At 39.7% G+C, this 19,387-nt stretch overlaps 1 protein-coding gene across 2 annotated transcripts in view; it reads right to left on the bottom strand.

The window, feature by feature from the left end:
- The window catches only part of gnb1a (guanine nucleotide binding protein (G protein), beta polypeptide 1a), a 55,629-nt gene that overhangs the window by 6,073 nt on the left and 30,169 nt on the right, over positions 1-19,387 (bottom strand). For both annotated transcript variants that reach the window (XM_081349318.1, XM_081349317.1), the window contains exons 2-7: positions 9,434-9,546; positions 5,939-5,977; positions 5,719-5,825; positions 2,868-2,931; positions 398-560; positions 219-285 (exon numbers count right to left, since the gene is read on the bottom strand). In XM_081349318.1, coding sequence (XP_081205444.1) covers positions 219-285; positions 398-560; positions 2,868-2,931; positions 5,719-5,825; positions 5,939-5,977; positions 9,434-9,490 — 497 coding nt within the window. In that variant the 5' untranslated portion in view covers positions 9,491-9,546. The remainder of the gene's footprint in view (positions 1-218; positions 286-397; positions 561-2,867; positions 2,932-5,718; positions 5,826-5,938; positions 5,978-9,433; positions 9,547-19,387) is intronic.

The following is a 19,387-nucleotide window of genomic DNA, read 5'->3' as shown; positions in this document are numbered from 1 at the left end:
GCCTGTTGACAGATCTGATCCAGCAAAACAACTGAATGCTACTATAAGATTAAAAAGAGCACTTGTGAAACAGAACAGACACATCAGTTTCGACCTATAGTCTCTATATATGCACTGGCCGAACATATATTCAAGTGTGTGATCAGTGACAACTCCACAGATGAACTACAATGCTGATAATCACGAGTGTTTCGGTCTAAAGCAGTGCCCACACTCACCAGGTGGTGTCGCCAGAGCTGGTGACGATCTGGTTATCATCCAGAAAACGGCAGCAGGACAGATAGCCTGAGTAAAGACAGCAGTTCAACATCAGGACTGAGAGCAGACCACCCCACACACACACACACACACACACACACAGGCTCAAGTGGAGACATGATTGAGTGAGAACGGTTACCTGTGTGTCCAGCCAACTCACGGCTGACACGCACGTTCCCCTCGCGGGTCTTTAGGTTGTAGATGGAGCAGATGTTGTCCAAGCCTCCGCAGGCCACGTAGTTCCCAGACGGGGCGTAAGCACAGGTCATCACCCACGAGGAGCGCAGGGGAATAGCATGCACCTACACAAACACGTCAAACAGATTTAGCTTTCATGGGACACGTTGAATCGCGTGGTTCTGAATCTTCATCTGTCAACACTTGAAGTGGATCAAAACCGTTCATCAGTTTTTTGATCCACTTCAAATGTTGACTTCAGTAGCTGACAGATGAGAGGATTAATGAGACTGTAAGAACAGGTTTGCCGGCTCTACTTGTGTCATTGCACAATCATCGCAAGAACGAACGGAATTTCGATCGTGGTTCTGATTCCTCCAAGCAATTCTGGTTCCTTTCATGTTTCTTCTAGAAGCTATGAGGAAGAAATATTTGAAGGCAATGCAAATCAGTTCTGCCAAGCACTGAGATCACGCCCCCATTTAAAAGTTGCCAATAGATGCTGAAATGATAAAAATAAAATGCCAGCCTTTCTTTAGCTCTGACACAATTCAGTGCCTGCTGATGTGTGTGTGTCTAAGGCTTCCATTTACAGTGTATTTCTCAAAGCAGTGATCACTGTAGCCAATCACTGAGCGCAAGAATTGACCAAAATCTGTTGATTACAACCATCAAAGTACAGCGGTTGGACAATGAAACTGAAACACCTGGTTTTACACCACAATCATTTATCATTACACCATGTCCTAACTACAAGCGACAAGCGATAAAAGGTTATTTTCCACGTTAATCAGAGTGTCCTATCCAGCCGCGACACGCGACGAGTCTATTTTACAAACGGTTTCTATTTTTCTGCGACGTCGCGCTGGAACAACTAACACAAAGTGTGGCGATGATAATCTCAGGTGCTGTTTATGTGCTTTATTTGATGTTAAAAGCGTGTAATGTGACTTTGAATAACATTTAGTGCTCCAGCTTTGCTGTAAAAGCAACAATGGATAATTCACCTCAGATCCTGAAATTAAACAAATGGAAACAAGAACGTTCAAACTGTGAACAAACAAGTGTATTCTTTGACAAAGATTGTTTTAGTAACTCAGCCTATGTGTTTTTAATAATGTTTAAATGGTGTAATATTTTTGAATTTGATTATGTAGCTACTTTTTCTTGCGAGTGTCAGGATTACTCTCTGGTGCTGTGCACTCGCCATGAGACTCCGCCCACACTGCTCTGACTGGCTGACTCCGCCCACACGCTGTTCTGATTGGTTGTGGGTTTTGATTGATTTTGACGCATCTCGCAATCGCGTCGCGTCTGGTGTGGACAGACAAATTATTTGTCGCTGGAATCTTATCGCATCGCATCTGGTTAGGATACGGTGTTATGGTGAAGGACCTCCTTTGCAGCCAACAGAGCATTAATTCATCTTAGGAATTACAGACACCAGTCCTTCACAGTGCTTAGCCTTCACACTTTGAGCCGTTCCTCTTCCAGAACACGGTCCAGGTCACTATATGATGCTGGTGGAGGGAAATGTTTTCGGACTCGCTCCTCCAAAACACCCCAAAGTGGCTCAATAATCCTCAGATCTGGTGACTGTGCAGAGCATGGGAGATGTTCAACTTCACTTTCATGTTCATCAAATCACTCTGTCACAAGTCTTGCTGTGTGTGTTAGTGCATTATCATCCTAATGCACGGACCCCATCTTCAGGGTTCACGAGCCATCGGGTGTTGAGCTTCTTTGGGCGTCTCCACAGTGAAGGTGGACTCATCAGAGAACCATGTGTTTCACACTGTCCACAGCCCAAGATTCCCTCTGTTGGCACCAATGAAACCAATGTTTGGCATGAGCATGAATATTGACTGTGGAGCTCCAGACCAACAGTTTTGGTGGACACCGGAGAGTCGAGGTGTGCATTTACTGTGGTTTTATGTTTTTTGGATGCATTGGTTGGTACCGGGACATGCCTTTCACACAGCTTCCTCTAGCGTCGACAGCGACTCCTATTGGATGTGGTTCGTCCGACATTACTCTGGACACCAGAGCTCTCCATACACCACAGACTTGATGAGACATGCACCAACAATTTGTCCTCTTCTCAATTCTGATGTCTCTCATTATGTTTTGTGGATTGCAATATCTGAAGTACAGCTGTGCTTCTGCTCTGCTAATTCAACCTCCAATTCTTTATTAGCTAGTGTTTCAGTTTCATTGTGTTTATACAGGGGTCGGACAATGTAAATAAGACACATCTATCTATCTATCAATAGTTTTTGCTATGCAACTGAAATTGGTACAGTTCCATCGTTAATACAGTTTTACAAGCCTCATGAAATCAGTTGAGAGAATACAGGCTAAGAAGTTATTTAACATGACATGTCACTAAATGAAACCATCAGTTCACACATGGCATTGGCTTTCACTTTTACCTTGTTTGTAGTATAGCTGTCCCAGATAATAAGTTTTCCATCCTGGGAAGCACTAACAAGAAGCCTGAAAAAAAAAAAACACAGAACAATGAGATCAATGATCATCTCAACTCAGTCTAAACTAGGGATGCTCATATTGACCGTTTAACCGTTAACCGAAAGTAAAAATTGACCGATTATTATCGGTTAAACGGTTTAAAAGTTAAAAGGTTTTTTTTAAGCTTTTATTTTAGTTTGCTGCACTGCATGGTTAAAAAAAAAAAAGCTTCAAACGGATTTAGTGTTTTCTTTTCGTCATCTTAAATTAGTTAATTTAAGTTAAAAAAAATATTTAGTATAGGCCTATTTTATGTTTTTTATTTATATTATTTTATTCTGTTGTCACTGTCAGAAATGCTGCAGGTGTGTGAGAATTTGATGTGAATCCAGGTTCTGTTGTGGATCTGTTCTGTTTGCACGTTAAAATAAACCACAGAATTTTTTTTGTGTGTATTTTTAAGGGGTCACAGACACTCATCCATTTTAATTTTATTTAATGCCAATTCAGTATTAGAATCTTATTAGTTAACGGTCAATACTCGGATAACGAGCGGCGGATGTCGGTCAAAAAAAAAAATATTAAAAAGAATAATTAAAAATGAAAATGAACTGAAATCTGTGATAAGAAAACAGTCTGACGATTATCAAATGGATATAAAACATGCCGACTGCAGATGTGTGAAATGATCTGCATACAGAGGAAGTCCTGTTCTATCTGAACTATTTTAAGAGTAGTCAAATAACCCTTCAAAAGAAAACAGCGTTCACATGATGACCATACAATAATCATCACATCAGAAGAAAAGCACTCGCACTTTTCAAGAGTCTTGAGAATAATCCAGCAGAAAACTCGCTTCTAGACATACGAGAGTCCTATTCTAACACAGTTTCGGGAGATTGTGTTATTGTGGATATAGTCACGGCTAAAGGCTGTGTTGTTGGGCGTATGTGCATGCACACAGAAATGCCATGCATTATGTGAGTGCTTCAAATGATCTCAGACCACAGCTAAACACTTCACAGTGTGTGAAGACTAAACTCTTCTGTTGTGGAGCATCCTCGTTTGTGCACCATGAACAAACACGCACGGTGAACGCAAAGTGCTCCGGATTCAATGCAACTGATTTATGTAATTAGAAATGTTCTTGGTAGTTACAGCTTCACACAAAGTTAAATGACACGCAGTGACACAGATGAGCTGAGACGAGCTGCTGCTTCTATTTCTATGAAGAATACAGGCACTGAAATACACACGGATCCTCTGAGGATTTCCTTAATGCCAAACGAAGACGCTTGTGTTTAATCAGACCGCCTTAAAATAACGTGTAATATTCAGCATATCCAGTCTCACTATTATTTTATATTGTACATGTTGTTTGCATTCTACTCTTGTTAGCTGAACTTTCTAAAAGCAAGTAAATATGCGTCTCTTTGTTGCGAGACGAGAGTGCAGCGCTCAAATACGTCCGTCAAGCTCAATGTACATATAAAACAATGGAAAAGCAGCGCAGGAAATGCGTTGTGTGTGAACGGCTTGGTCATGGTTCTTCTCTGCATTGAGCTTCTCTATTTCTACAATGTTTTGAATGACCAACGCGACAGCGCCACATCAAGTGGGTTCAACTGGATAGACTAGCTAAATCTAAATAAAAAATTGTCTATAATTTTTGAAAGCCTGATTACAAAAGCAAAAGTCTCATCATTAAAATCCATGTCCCAAACACACAATTATAATGTTCTCATGATAATTATATGTAGCTGATTGTTTCGACTGTTATGATTATCAGTTTACCGCCCAGCCCAGAGGCTGATGTGATTGGATTAGGGATATGCATGATTTTGGATTTCTGCTGATATTGAATATTTTTCAAGTCATTTTTCAACCCTAGCACTCCTAGAGTTATCTAGAGTTATCACATGCGCATAATCAACATGTAATCTTAGCAAGGCATATCAGCCATTAAAAGCTTTTTGCACAATGACATCATTTTCATGACGATTAAGCACCTCCAATTTTCATTACTGTAAAAAAGTGCTTTTACAGTCCTCTTTCTACAGTAGAGAAATGAAATAAATACAAATGCATGCTATTATAAATCATGGTGGTATTTTTCCTACACACACACACACACACACACACACACACACACACACACACACACACACACACACAAGCCTCCATGTCTACTATGTGTACGTGTATGCATGCGTGTTGATCATTGTTTAGATGTAAAAAAAAGTCTAAATTAAATATCTTCATCATTCAAAGCAATCGCATCTCTTCACAACACTCTTCAACCTCTAGATTCATATGGATTTATTTTTATGAGGAATTTATAACCTTTTTTTGAATATAAGTTTTGCCACCCAAATTTGTGTTTTTTTATAAAAATATCTTCATTGGTGTTTCGAAGATTAACCAAAGTCTTATGGGTTTGGAACGACATAAGGGCGAGTAAATGACAATTTTCTTTTATGGCTGAACTTTTGGATGAATTGCCATGAATATAACAATGTCACAATGAAAAAATCTGTATGGTCCAAAAACAAATCATTTTTCTTTTTGCAAAATAATTTTGCAGTAAATGTGATCCAGTCATGTGACCTAGCAGATTTAGAAACAAAGCTGTTGTGAAGCGTTTTTTTTTTGTTTTTTTTGTCAATGCGTTTTACTGCATTGTGATTTTCACTGTGTTTTAGTGAAAATCTTCTTTGACGTGAGATCACAGACACGACTCCTCTGTACATTATCCTCAACTCAGGTGAACCGTCACAGCTGTACTAGCTCATGGCACAGGGCTCGATGGATCACCTTGAGTCAGTGCCCCAGTGCATGGCGTAGATCTTTGCCAAGTGTCCCCTCAGTGTCCGTCTAGTGCGCATCTGAATCCGCCCCACAGGCTCAATATTGGCTGTGATCTGCCAGAAACACATGAGAACAAAACCTAGTTCAAGAGACACCCCTACAAAACTCCATCTTCAATACAACAACATGATTTGAGACGTTTATTTTGATGTTTAAAGAGTCCTACCTGAGAGAGGGTTGCATCCGCACATGCTTTCCGTGCATCCTTGAGAAGAAAAACACAGATAAAGCCACATTCACAAACACAAAACTTCAGACAGATGCAGAAGTAAAGATGCAAAGAAGTGTCATAACCAGGCACTACACAGAAAGCGTCAAGCCCAAAGTACGCTTTGGTTTTCGATCTCGTGGATTTTGTGCCAATAAGCCTATGACAGCGTCACATGACTGAAATTGTCCTGAGTGACTGGTAAAATGTCTTGTTCCCTGCGGCAGGATGAAAAACTGGTTATGACACTGCATGTCAGTGTTTGAGTAAAAACAAAAACAAATGTGTGTAATGAGCGTTGCTGAGGATAAATGTTACTTTGTACAATCTTCATATTACACTCCAGCAAAGATGGCAGAAAACTGTCCTGCGTCAAAAAACATGAGGGCGATGTGCTTTAGACCAGACATGGAGTGGCGACTGACCCGAATGCACCAGTGAGTGATGGGATATTTTGCTAATGAAATGACTGAACTTTATCATGTCTGGTATCATCTCATAATCTTTTGTTACGTTTCGTGCACTCAGAGTGAGATCATTTTAGCATTTTCCAACATTTCAGTGTTCACTTTTGGAAAAAGCTTTAAAACGCTGGTGTGGACTAGTGCTGTCAAACAGAAATTAGAATTCCGAATATTTGTCAAATTTAAAAAGAAAACTGCACATTCAAACGAAAAAACCATGCATTAGAATTTTTGGTGTGCCGAGATGATGATGTAACTGACGCGGTTTGTTTTTGTTAGTTTATTCAGTACGGCTGCGTTGTTAAATGTCGTAACAAGGCTCTTCCTGCTGACGAAAACTCTCTCAGCTGGTGGCAAAAATCGACACACTTGACCATACTCGCACATCGGTCAGAGCTGAGTGTGTGTTTTCATCAGCTGGAAACATTGTCAACAAAAGCCGCTCCGCACTCGCTGAAGATCAAGTCGAGCGTCTGTTGTTTTTGACGAACAGTATTGTAGATGTAGTGAGTAGAAGTGGAGTGTTTCTGAAGGGCAGTTTGCTATCGTGTGTTCATGTAGTTCATTACGCTGTGTGCTGAAGAGTGTTTGAACTAGGGCTGTCACTTTTTATTCGATATTCGAATATGCATTCGAAAATGACGTGAAATATCCAATACCAAACTATAAATAAACTATCCGGTTTTTAAAGTGCCATTTTTGCGCATTTTTTACAGTCTATGATTAGACCGTTTGCTTTTTATTTTATTGTTTGTCATCTCATCCAGTTGCGGCCGCTCTAAACGTATTGTAGCGTAGGCCCATGACCAAATCAAGCGAATAATAGCAGCCAATAGCCCGCTTGTGTTGAAAATGGAAGATAACGACAAAACTAAAGAGACCGCGCTGTAATTCCTGCCTATTACACACACACATGACCCACAGAAAAGACACGTGTCAGTATCGAGTTCTCTTTTGGGCTTGAACAAACCACAACACAAATTATGCCAAATGTCCGTTTTGTCGAGTGTCCTCATAAGAGCAGTCTTAAATTATTTAAATAAAGTCTTAAATGAACGTGGAGATTTGTGAGAAAATGCGATGCGTGTCAGATCGCGTCTCTGTCCGCAGCGGCTGGTCTTAAAGTGGCATTAATGTTAATCAAAGAACAAAAGGTAAGAGAGTACATTACTCACTCAGACCCGGCGCCAGGAGGATTATTATACCGGTAGCCTAATAATCATGAATGCACTCCGCTATCTTTAACACATCTCCGGCGAACGGCTTTTTCACGCAAAAGAAAAACTCTTCATGAAGTGCAGTGAAATTCAGCGACCGTGTGGCGTTTCCTGATGGATCGAGGTTGTTCGTTAACTTCATTTTACATTTTACTCGTAGATATTCGAATATATTCGAATACATTTCTTGATATTCGATATCCGTTCGAATTAGATTTTCTCTCAAAAGTGACAGCCCTAGTTTGAACACAGTTTTATGCACTATTATAACCTAATTTTACGTGCATGCACATTAAAGTGTAAGTTGCAGGTAAAAATTTTCACGAAGAAAATGCAATAAACATAAAGATAAGAACCGCCCACCACTGTTTTGTATGTTTTTCATACCAAAATGCTGAATATAATATGAAAAGTTGGTACTTTTTAGTGGTTTTAAGCACTCCCTCTCCCTTCCACTAGGCTGGGCGTGACGTCATAAGAGGAACTCCAAGCCTAGAGTTACTGTAGTCTAATGGCAAGTAGGCTAGCAGTTATATTGAAATAACTCAATTGTAAACATAATCGTGTGTGCTGGCTTCAAGAGGACAGTGATCCTGCCTGAAATGAGAGTAAGCTATTCGCAAAACAAACAGGTTCAGGCAGCATGCACGCAAAGTTAAACCGAACTTTTATTTTGACGGGTTGCCGTGAAGACCGTTGACCTGTGTGTGTATGATATGACGATAGTTTTTCTCAAATGAAACGGTAAAATGACTCAGAGTGGCTCTGGAGATGAATTTCATCATGTCATATCGTGACTGGCAGCAGCTAGACTGAAAACAGCGCGCGCATCACTCGTGCTTCAGTGTGTGTGTGTGTGTATGTGTGTGAGGTAAATGACACCGCGCGTCTGCGCCATTCATTCACACAGAGACAAAGAACATGCAATGTTAATATTTAAATAGTATTTCTGCAGTTTAATACGCAGACACTCGTGGTATATATCGGCTACAGTGCTCATCATAGTAATAAAAGTTAGTCTGGAGCCTCGTGCTTAGATAAACATGGAAGCGACTGAACGCAGCTATTACTGGTTACCGAATATACCCGGTACTACAGAAATGCTGGTAACGTCACATTTTCAGTACCGAAGTACCGGTACTTTGACAACGCTAGTTTCCCACCTCCTCAGTCTCCCAGTCGTTCTCCATAATCGAGCTACAAACACTAGGAGTCTAGCGGAGTATGGTTGCAACTTCCTTCTATGACGTCATCACCCAGTTGCTGTAAAAACGCGCTACCTTGAAAAAACCCCAATAAATGTTATTTTAACGCATTTTAAGACAGAAATGTTTACATATATACATATTGAGCACTTAATTTACACATTAATTGGTTGTGGTGGTTAACCTGCAACTTACACTTTAAGTAAACTATATTTTAAAGAACAAATGTTTCAAAAGTTAGTGCACTTTAAAAAGTGTAATTTTATTTCAACAAAAGATGCGATGCTAGATTTGGTTTATATTTGCTTATTGCTTGCGCCCTCTTCAGGGCATAGGAGACAATACAGGACTTTTTTCCTCTAACATTAAGTATTGCCTTCAGAATTTGAATTTAATCGAATTTTGCAAATATTTAAGAAATTCGAATTTATCTTTTCAGCCATTTTGACAGCCCTAGTGTGGACAGAGCGTTCTGAAAAGAAAACACTATTTTCAAATGTATCCAGATTAATGTATACGTAAGTGTTGAATATGTGTGTGTGATGTGTTTTGCATGCAGCGACTGACTCTGATCTGGTTTTTCAGCTGTTCAGCCTCCTGACGCAACTGGTCGAGTTCGCTCATTTTCTTCTGCTAGACGATGGGCTTCACTCCGTCCGCTTACTGCCGCTCGCACTGATCTGAAAAACACACAAACAACATTACTCTATTGATTGCATATTACTAAACAATTGATTTACATGTATGTACATAGCGTGGCAGTGCATTAAAAGATGCAACCTCCTCAAGTTAATGAAAAACCAACAAATCTTAAATTTGTTTTGATGGCAAACATGAACAAACAATGACAAATACTTCTAAAGCATTTATTAAGTAAGGTATAATGTACATCCAGCCGGTTATCTCAGAATAAACCTGACAGGGTGATCAGGATCAGGTCTTCATCAGCCTGAAGGGTTTATTCTGAGATAACAACAGGCTGGATGTACATTATACCGCTTATTACACGGACACTTCCACAGAAGTAAATAATTGGACACAAAATATTGATTGAGTTGAAATATTGAATATAAAAAAAATATATAAAAAAAAGGGGATACGGTATACAGTCATAACTCTTATTAGACAGCATTTCACCACATTAATAATTATGGAGAGAATAGATATTGATTTCAGATTAAACTGTTTTAAAATCTGACCTGTTTGTCTCTTATAATCCAACCGTGTACAAAACAGTCACAATGTCAGCAGATGTGTTTGTATGATACAAAAGAGAGCGAGTCCACGATACTGGATGGCATAATTAAATAAATGTATACAAAATATTGATTTGAGTTTTAATATTTTATTAGTTCACCAAACGCAAAACTTCCATGAAGAAAAAGCGTTCCTAGTGAGTGTATAGCGCCACTGACTTCAGTGACCCGGATGAGCCTGTGTTTCTGTGTTCTGTTGTTATCAGAGAATAACTTACAGCTGGATGGCACTATTGACCAATCAGAATCAAGTACTCCACAGAGCCGTGTAATAATCTTAGTTGATGCTAATTTCAATATAAAAGGTCTGCTTTTGCATGATCAGGACCAGCTGTTTGGGAACATTACACACCCGATGTGAACGGCGCACACCAACCCCGTCTGATCGCCGTGATGGAGACGCCAAGCCCTCATTATACACCAGTCGTTCAACCCACAACATGCACAAGCACAGCTGACATCGGCGCTATAGTTAGAGCCCCGTTACCACTGGACACGGTGAGAAAAGACATTTCCAACACTAATGAAGGGATGCGAGCACGTCTCTTTCTCCGCCTGTGTCCTTGCCAACCCGTGAAGCCGTTGCTTAGCAACAGTGTTGTGCAGCGAGCCGGTGCTAAAGATCACCATTACTGCGTGTCTCCAACACAATCACACAACTACACAAACACTTCAGCGCCCGAGCACAGATAATTGCATTACTGTATAGTGAATATGATACGCTGCCGTTTAATTAGACCCTATGATCGGATACACTTTTCTAAAAAATCAGGGATGATCTACTGAGTATATCCTGTGATGACTATTGACAAACACATTTGCATGCCGACAATGCAATGGATTTTTTTCTCTGAGAGGTGATCTAACCTTTTCATCACACTGTGAAGAAAACTGGCCAGCCAATGAGATTCGCACTTTGGGTCACATGCTCAGAGCCACTGCGGTTTCCTACTCTCGCCTCGATTCTCTTGCATTTAACATTGTTTGGCAAACACTTTTGTGAATACTACAATCTGAATGGCTGTAGTACAAACTCATTACAGAACGTTCCATTTAAAAGGACTAATTTGACAACTTTTTTCTTCTCCGTGATTAGTGTGTCAGAAACTGAAAGTTGTGCTGAATTTGAAAAAAACTCAAAAACTGGACTGAATTTCCGTGCTGAACATTCATGTTGGTATGAACGACTAACGCTTTGGCAAAAAAAAAAGAAAAAAAAAAGAAGAGCTTTCTCTTAATGGCTTCAACGGCGAAAAAAAACCTGTTCACGTCAACATCATGTTTCAGAACACTGATTTCAATAGAAACCCTGGAGTAAGCTGTTATGTTAACACATGACAATCATGACAGAAAGTGTTAGTAGTTTAATGATCTCTTCTTGACTCGTGGGTATGAGTGTAAAGACAGATGTTTTACTAGAGTCTCGTTAAAACGTCAAGCAATGCTAGAGTTGATACGCTGATTTCCTTTAATCAGTTCAAACAGTCCATTTACAAACTCTGCCTCAATGCCAATATGTTCAGATATGTTGCTTTTTTTAAATATTAAAATATTTAGCTGAAGATACATGTAGGTAAATATTTCTATTTATTCACATTTCTCTATATATGGTCATCTTGCCGCTAGAAAAACTGTGCAGAACACATATTTGATTTTCAAATCCTTGATCAGATTTTCAGCTTTCTCGCATTAAACCTATTGAACCTAATTTGTAAGACACGCATATAAAATTACCTTTTTTTCTTTTTCCAAAGAGGTATTACGCTTAGCCCTATACAAGTCAAATAATTAAAAGCCAAAACAAAAATATACCGTATTCATAAAAACAAAAAAAAGATACCCATACCTGGCGATATAAGTTCCGCACTTTCTGTATTTCACTGAAAGAAATCAATCCAAAGGTAAAAGCTAGTTGAATTATGTGGGTCAAGAGTTGGTTGGTTGGTCAGAGACGCTAGAGTAGAGTGCGAGTGGACATAGACACAGAGCTCGTCCCGTTCTCAATGTCACTCCTGTAATCCAGGGACACAGTTGATTCAGCGCGTACGCACAAATCCGGTTAACACCAAATCTGCTGATGAACTCTCCAGCTGACCCAAATCCACTGCAGACACTTTCACTCGCATCTCACATCGAGATGAACAAGAACACAAACCTCTGACCAACAATAGTGGCGACTAGTGTGAGGACACACTCCTACAGTAGAAACATCTCGCCTTATTCAGCACACCTGGCTCTAGTCACTACAAAACGTCCATCTAAAAGCACAAAAAGCCATCAGAGGTCGCACAAAAGCAGCACACGATTTAGCTCACGATTCCCTCGCATGGCCATTCCCTCAGGTGTGCCGTCTTACTTCTAGAGGAAAGTGAAGCCTTACCTGGATTCTGTATTCCCAGACACAGCTCCTGTGTCTCCAGCGACCAAAGACCTTCTGTGTGGATCTACACTGGATGAACACCTTCACCTGAACGCTAACGGCTGATTGGCCGGCTCCACGTTTAGACACAGAGATGCGGTTTAAGCCTCACATAATCCAGCTGATAAAGTGTCACGTTAATATTGCTAATACGGGGTCAGCGGCCGCTTCAACCTGGAGACAGCTTTAGCTTCACCTCAACACCACACAACTGTACCTTTCAAATAAGCAGTCTGTGTGCAGTATAGCCTAATTTCCACAAAAACATTCTACATGAGATGAATATGACATAACCAGTGGACATGAGCACACAACAGGCATTTAAAGCAACACCGGAGCCAAGAAAGCTGAGCTGATATCAATCATAGGATAGAAGTAAGAGTTTGTGAATATTATGCTCAAATGTTATAGAGAATGAAGTGAGAACAGCAGGGAAGAAGCAATGAACCACAAAACATGTTCGCATTTTACATGTATATCAGATAGAGACGCCAGCACCTGATTTGGTAGCGCTGGGGAAGTTAATTTAATCATAAAATTACCATTGTTTTACATTAGTAAGTGCAGTTACAAAAAATATTAAATGTGTATTTAGTGGAAATTTAACAGTAAAGCATTGAGCTTTAACATGAAATTAACTTAACAATGAGCAAAAATTTTTTTTTTTAATTTTCAAGTAATTTTAATAATTACTCTTATTAAATGTACCATTGCTCCATTATTTGGGTGCATTATGTGCATCTCAACAGCGCTGTTTTATGTGTGAAGCACTAAAGATGAAACAGGAAATAATAATATTAATAATAGCAAATATATGCACACACACACTACTGTTCAACCATTTAAAATGTTTTTGAAAGAAGTCTCTTCTGCTCACCAAGGCTGTATTAATTTGATCAAAATTCAGTTAAACAGTAATATTGTGAAGTATTTTACAATGTAAATCAGCTGTTTTCTATGTGAATATAGTAAAGTGTAATTTATTCTATCAAAGCTGAATTTTCAGCATCATTACTCCAGTCTTCAGTGTCACGTGATCCTTCAGAAATGCTCGAGAAACATTTATGATTATTATCAGTGTTGAAAAAACAGTTGTGTACAATTATTATTTCAGGATTCTTTGATGAATAGAAAGTTCAAAAGAACAGCATTCATCTGAAATTTAATCTTTTGTAACATACATCATAAAATGTCTTTACTGTCAGTTTTGATCAATTTAACGCATCCTTGCTGAATACAAGTATTGATTTCTTACTAATTATTTCCAAAACTTTTGAATGGTAACGTATAAAAGATTACAACCATTCTGTTAGCGGTCACACAAACTCTGTTCAGTTATGTGTAGCCATTTCTGTTATGTAGGGGTGAACTCAGGTTTATTGGGACACTTTTCCCCAATCGATCTCAATGGCAAAAACTGTCCCACTTAACATGAATCCCCCCCATGAGAAACACCCACTGGAAACACTCCAAAAGCAGGACAGACTTGGCGCTGGCGCTGCTCGTTTGAACCACACGGGCCATTTATCAGCTTGCAGTCAGGAAATATAAATCACAGTAATTTTTCTTTTTACACTTTTCTGATGTTATTATTAATACAGATAAATCTGCATCTACATCTTGCTGAGACACATTTGGTTGCACTAATGCATGCTAGCTTGTCTTGTAGAGTTTCAGCAATGAACCACGCATGCACAAACTAACCAGCTACATAAACATCAAGGATGCAACTGCGAACCACAGCACATGCTCCAAGAGAAAAGCAAAGCAAATATTTGCTCAGCCAGAGACTTTATTTACATGTGCAATGGCAAACATACTTCATCTAATGTTACTTTTACCAGACAGTGTGTCAATTTTTGACTGAAGAAGAAAAAAAAAAAACTTTTTTTAGGAAAGTCAAGTCAAATTAAATGTATTTTTCACAACACCCATTGTTTCAAAGAAGTTGAACCTGTTCATAACACACATAATGCCCAGCAGTTCAGACCAGGAAAGAAGGTCTCCTTTAAACATGCCACAGCGGAGTCCTCCTGGAAATGATGTGACCGTGTCCACGAAGATGAGCAGCTAAATCTGTGCGGTACAGGAGGTGAGCAGGGCACTGGTTTATTACACGCTGTCCTGTTTCTGTGGGGTTTAATAATGTAAGACCAGCACGAGCTGCAGGCCGTTAACTCCTTCCTCTCTGCACAGGCCTCGCCGCAGCAGATAACATCAGCTCGACGTGATCTCCGACACAGTTCCTGCTGAAGCAGAGCGAGCAGCGCCAGACAGATCTCAGCAGAACCTGAGTCCTGAAGAAGTCAATGCACTCCTGTCTGTTCCTACTGTGACACTTCTGAATGGAAATGTTGATTTCTTCCCGGCGTGAGGTCACATTAAACCTCTAATCTGAACATGAACTGCATCAGTTAGAGCTCAGAGGCTTCACAGATCCACCATACACCCGGCCGGATCTACAATGCCACCAGTGCAGTCGCTTTGCAGATGAAAATCACTACATGTGAATGTAAAAATATTAGTGCTGGGCAACGATTAATCGCATCCAAAATAAAAGTTTGTGTTTACATAATATATGTGTGTAGTGTGTATAATTCTTTTGTATATATAAATACACACATTTGCATGTATGTATGTATGTATGTATGTATACATGCAGGTGTGCATATGTACAAAAAAATTACACACACACACACACACACACACACACACACACACACACACACACGTATTATGTAAACACAAACTTTTATTTTGGATGCGATTAATCAAGAGTAATCGTTGCCATAGCACTAAAAATATATATTTACATCAAATCACAGCTCATGAGTAGTTGTATAATACAACCTGAATAAAAAATATAACTCAAAATGCATGCAGCAAGCTCATGCCTTCAGTCAAAAGAGCAAAAGCAAGTTGTGAGCGACTGATTACATTTCAGACTTTTTGTTGTTTTATGTTCATGAGGTGAAACCGGTTCACATGAGCCTGTCAACTGAAAATATTACATCTGAATGATCAGAAGCAGGGCAGGAACTTACAGGCTTGCGGGCATTCAATTAATAAAAATGCAAGCGGAACTCTAGGTATAAGGGCAATGCCACTGAACGAGTTCTTGCTTTCAATATTTATAACAGTTAAGCAATATCACACAGGCAAGACTGCCGTGCCAAATATCAGCATGACTGCAAATGTGATGGATTATATTGAACACTTCGATAAACAAGAAGTTATATTAAGTGACTTACATTTTAAAGACTACATTGTCTGTCTGTGCTCCAAATCACCAACAATAATAGTCCTGAACAAAGCAGTGTTGCACATCTGAGCAACACACAGACACTGAATAAATCTGTGTTTCTGAACTAATTGGGTGAGTCAGTGATTCAATGAATCATTCAGAAAGAGTCATCTGGAACGAAACGATTGAATCAATGACTGGACTTTGCTGCCACATACAGGCGGTTTTAGTTTCATATTTCATAAATCAAAATTGTATACCTTAAAGGGTAACTAAACCCCTGGTCAGAGCCTGACTCCACCCACTGGGAATATATGAAAAATGCTAGAAAAGTGGGCAGACCCCAGCGGAGATAGAGGGGACGAACCGTGAGCGGGGGGGCGTGCACCTATTTTTTTCCAGTCTGTGTGTCAGACTCTCTAAAATGGAGAGCGACTCACAGGGTCGTAGTTGATGTCAATAGTGCGCGCTCTCTATAGGCATATTCATATTTTGCCGCTATGTGAAAAAATCCAGCAAAATGCGCCGGCGCGTTTGTCGACCCCAGAGGATTAACTTTAGCCTAACCACAAATTGTGATTATATATATATGATCACTCACATCAAGACGCCGCTGCGGTGGTGGAGTCCATGCAGGAGGAGCAGCGTTTGGCACTGCGTCGCTGTTCAGCGCGAGCTGTGTGGAGAAGCCCATTTCCACCTCTATTGCGTAGGAGAAGCAATCCCGCGTAAAATGCAGGTTTCACACTCACGGTCTTCCAGGCCAAGTGCATGCAAACACTGGCGCCTAATTTCCAAGTCTGCTGGAAAGCTATGCAGTCAACCAGCAACACTACACCTACGCCCCATCCTGACCACTGTACAATACAGATAAATCTACGCTAGCTCATACCAGGGGCGTGGTGAGCTGGAGCCTGCTTACGTCACGTAGTACCGCTTACGTCACGCAGCACCGCAAAACATCCAATAGGAAAATTCAACTGCAGTAGCCACCGTTCAACCTGGAGAGGGCAGCACGCAGACGTTTTTACACCATATATTGTAGAATTAAAACACTTCATACCCAAATGTCAAAAAAGTTACTCGAATCAATGAACAGCACTAATAAAGCCCCATTCTTACAGACCATTAACTAAAAGAAGTTGGTTTAGGGTTTAGTTACCCTTTAATTTCAGAACATTTTTATGCAGTGTAAATGCCACCTCTGAGCTGCGTTAAACTGTCTCGTGTAAATGCTGATTTTGCTCATTTCAGTTAATTTGAATGGTAACAAAGATTTGTCTTTTTCTAAATGATTTTATCATTTTAGTTTTTAAATCTGAGACATACATTTACCGTAATAAGGTTAGGGAAAAAAACTGCCCTTATAAAGGTCAAAGATGGTCCGGTAAATCAATTTAAGGGAGCAAACTCCACCCTGTACTGGTAAAGTTAGTGTCTTTCATTGATCAGAAGGCTGCTGTAGTGGAGAGAGCTGTGTGCGCGGCAGGAGCGAGCGGAGACCGTAGCGCCGTGACGCAACGCCACAAAAATAGATATGTGCTCCAATTACCAGCAGAGCTGCCTACTCTCCAAGCGTTTCTAATGTGCGCCGCTTGCAGTGCAGACTGACTGCGCAACTTCCACTGGCAGAGAGACACGATTCATTCACAAAGCATTGCTTTTTCCCGAAGTCTCAGAATAGGTGTTTTAGATCATGGACGAGCCTCAATGAATACATGACCCTGACATGGACTGGGGGTGCAGGGCTATAACATGCAAATTGAAATGGAAAAAAAAAAGTATTGTGCTGTACAAAGAGACCACAAACCCAGATGAATATATTAAATTCAATTCACTTTTATATGTATAGCGCTTTTATATATAAATATATAGTGCAACAGAAGGAATCATTTATTACTTCTAAAGTGAGGTGTACAGGTGCAACAGTGGAATGGTGCCGAGGGCTATAAACATACACAAGTGCACAGCATCAGACCACTCACAGCGAGTTCACTTCAAAGATCTGGCTCTGTTTTCACATTGATGGACCATGACAACCGACAAATATGCACAAGCGTCACGGATTCCCACACCACTGCATCCAACTAGGATGAGAGACCGTTCTTGACATAGTAAAGATTGATGTTAGCATCCTGGACAGTTTTATCAGTTTTCATCAGTCAATGTATTTGACTCAAGAGTGATTTAACTTTGACTACATTACAGAAGACATCTGACCAGCAGTTTCTGGTTTGAAGAATGATGTAATACTAATATAAATTTGCACGACTGCATTGTTATTTCCAGTTAATTTCATTGATTTTTTTATAGCGCATTTATAAATATATATTTATTTATTTATTTATTTTTAATGTGTTTGAGAATTTTTTCAAATAACTTTATAATTTAATCAAGAAATAAAGCCGATTGACTGGCCAGGGACTGGAATCTGCCTATTTTCCGCATGATCGGCCTGGACCGGTGACCCGCCGGTCAGTCTCACGTCTTTACGAATCCGAGCCGGATCGTTCTGCTGCCAGAGGCACAGGCAATAAACATCAGCTTTGCGTTCACGCTCTCTTCAGTATTAGAACCCATTTACTAGAGAAAGCTAACGCATGTAGTGTAACAGTATATTAGATCTGTGCATTAACTCTTTAAATTAGAGCCCGACTGATTTATCAGTCTGCCCGATTTTATAGGCCGATATGAGCCTGACGCAGATATATCGGTATCGGCGTATATGACGCAGATATGCCGCCGATATGATTTTTTTTACAGAACATATAACGTGGATAAAATGCTTGTAAATTGTGTAACTACGTAGTTTCTCCAGCAGAGAAACCTGTACAAACCTGTTCCAACACTTAAAACAGCGCCATAAAAATAAACTATGATCAACACATGTCGACAAAGTCCATCAAAACTAACAAAAGCACATCTCAAAGCCAGCCTGAACCGACTGAACAAGTATCCATCGATGAGAAAGGATCAAAACGGCAAAGAAATTACCGACTCAATCATATAGGCTATCATATAATCATATATGCACTGGACAGAAGATACCAGCTGCCATCTCGCACTCATTTCACACGAGCTGTTATGATGTATGATGTCAGAGTGAGAGTCAATACAGTTAACTTGTGTTAGTTCATGGTGCATTAACTAATGTCAACAGTGACAACGTTTGATTTTAATAATGTATTAGTAAATGCTAAAACGACAACGCTTTGCTTTAACTGTGGGCGAGGAGTTGTAGCGTTTATGTTTTAGCCAGTTGTTTGCACATAATGTATGACATAGCCTACATAGATACACTCACAATACTTGTTTTCAAAGCATTGAATTTACACATTGTTTGGCAGACAACATTGGGCAGGATGTTGAACTACTTTTTTTGTTTTAATAAAAATACAGAAAAATGGGGAAAGAAATTAAATGATTTAACCAAAGAAATAAAATGAATCAATTATCAAAATAGCCAGATGCAGCCCTATAACTGAATACCGTCTAAAGCCCAACAAACTAAAGATAATTTTAGCGATATCTAAAAATATCTTTAGTTTTTTGGGCTTTATATCACACAGCTGTAATAAAGCGTGTGATATCTGGAGGCAAAT

This window comes from Scardinius erythrophthalmus (genome assembly GCF_964197995.2).
Source record: "Scardinius erythrophthalmus genome assembly, chromosome: 20".
NCBI lineage: Eukaryota > Metazoa > Chordata > Actinopteri > Cypriniformes > Leuciscidae > Scardinius > Scardinius erythrophthalmus.
Note: the sequence above shows the minus strand (reverse complement) of the source record. Positions and strands in the feature narration are given on the sequence as shown.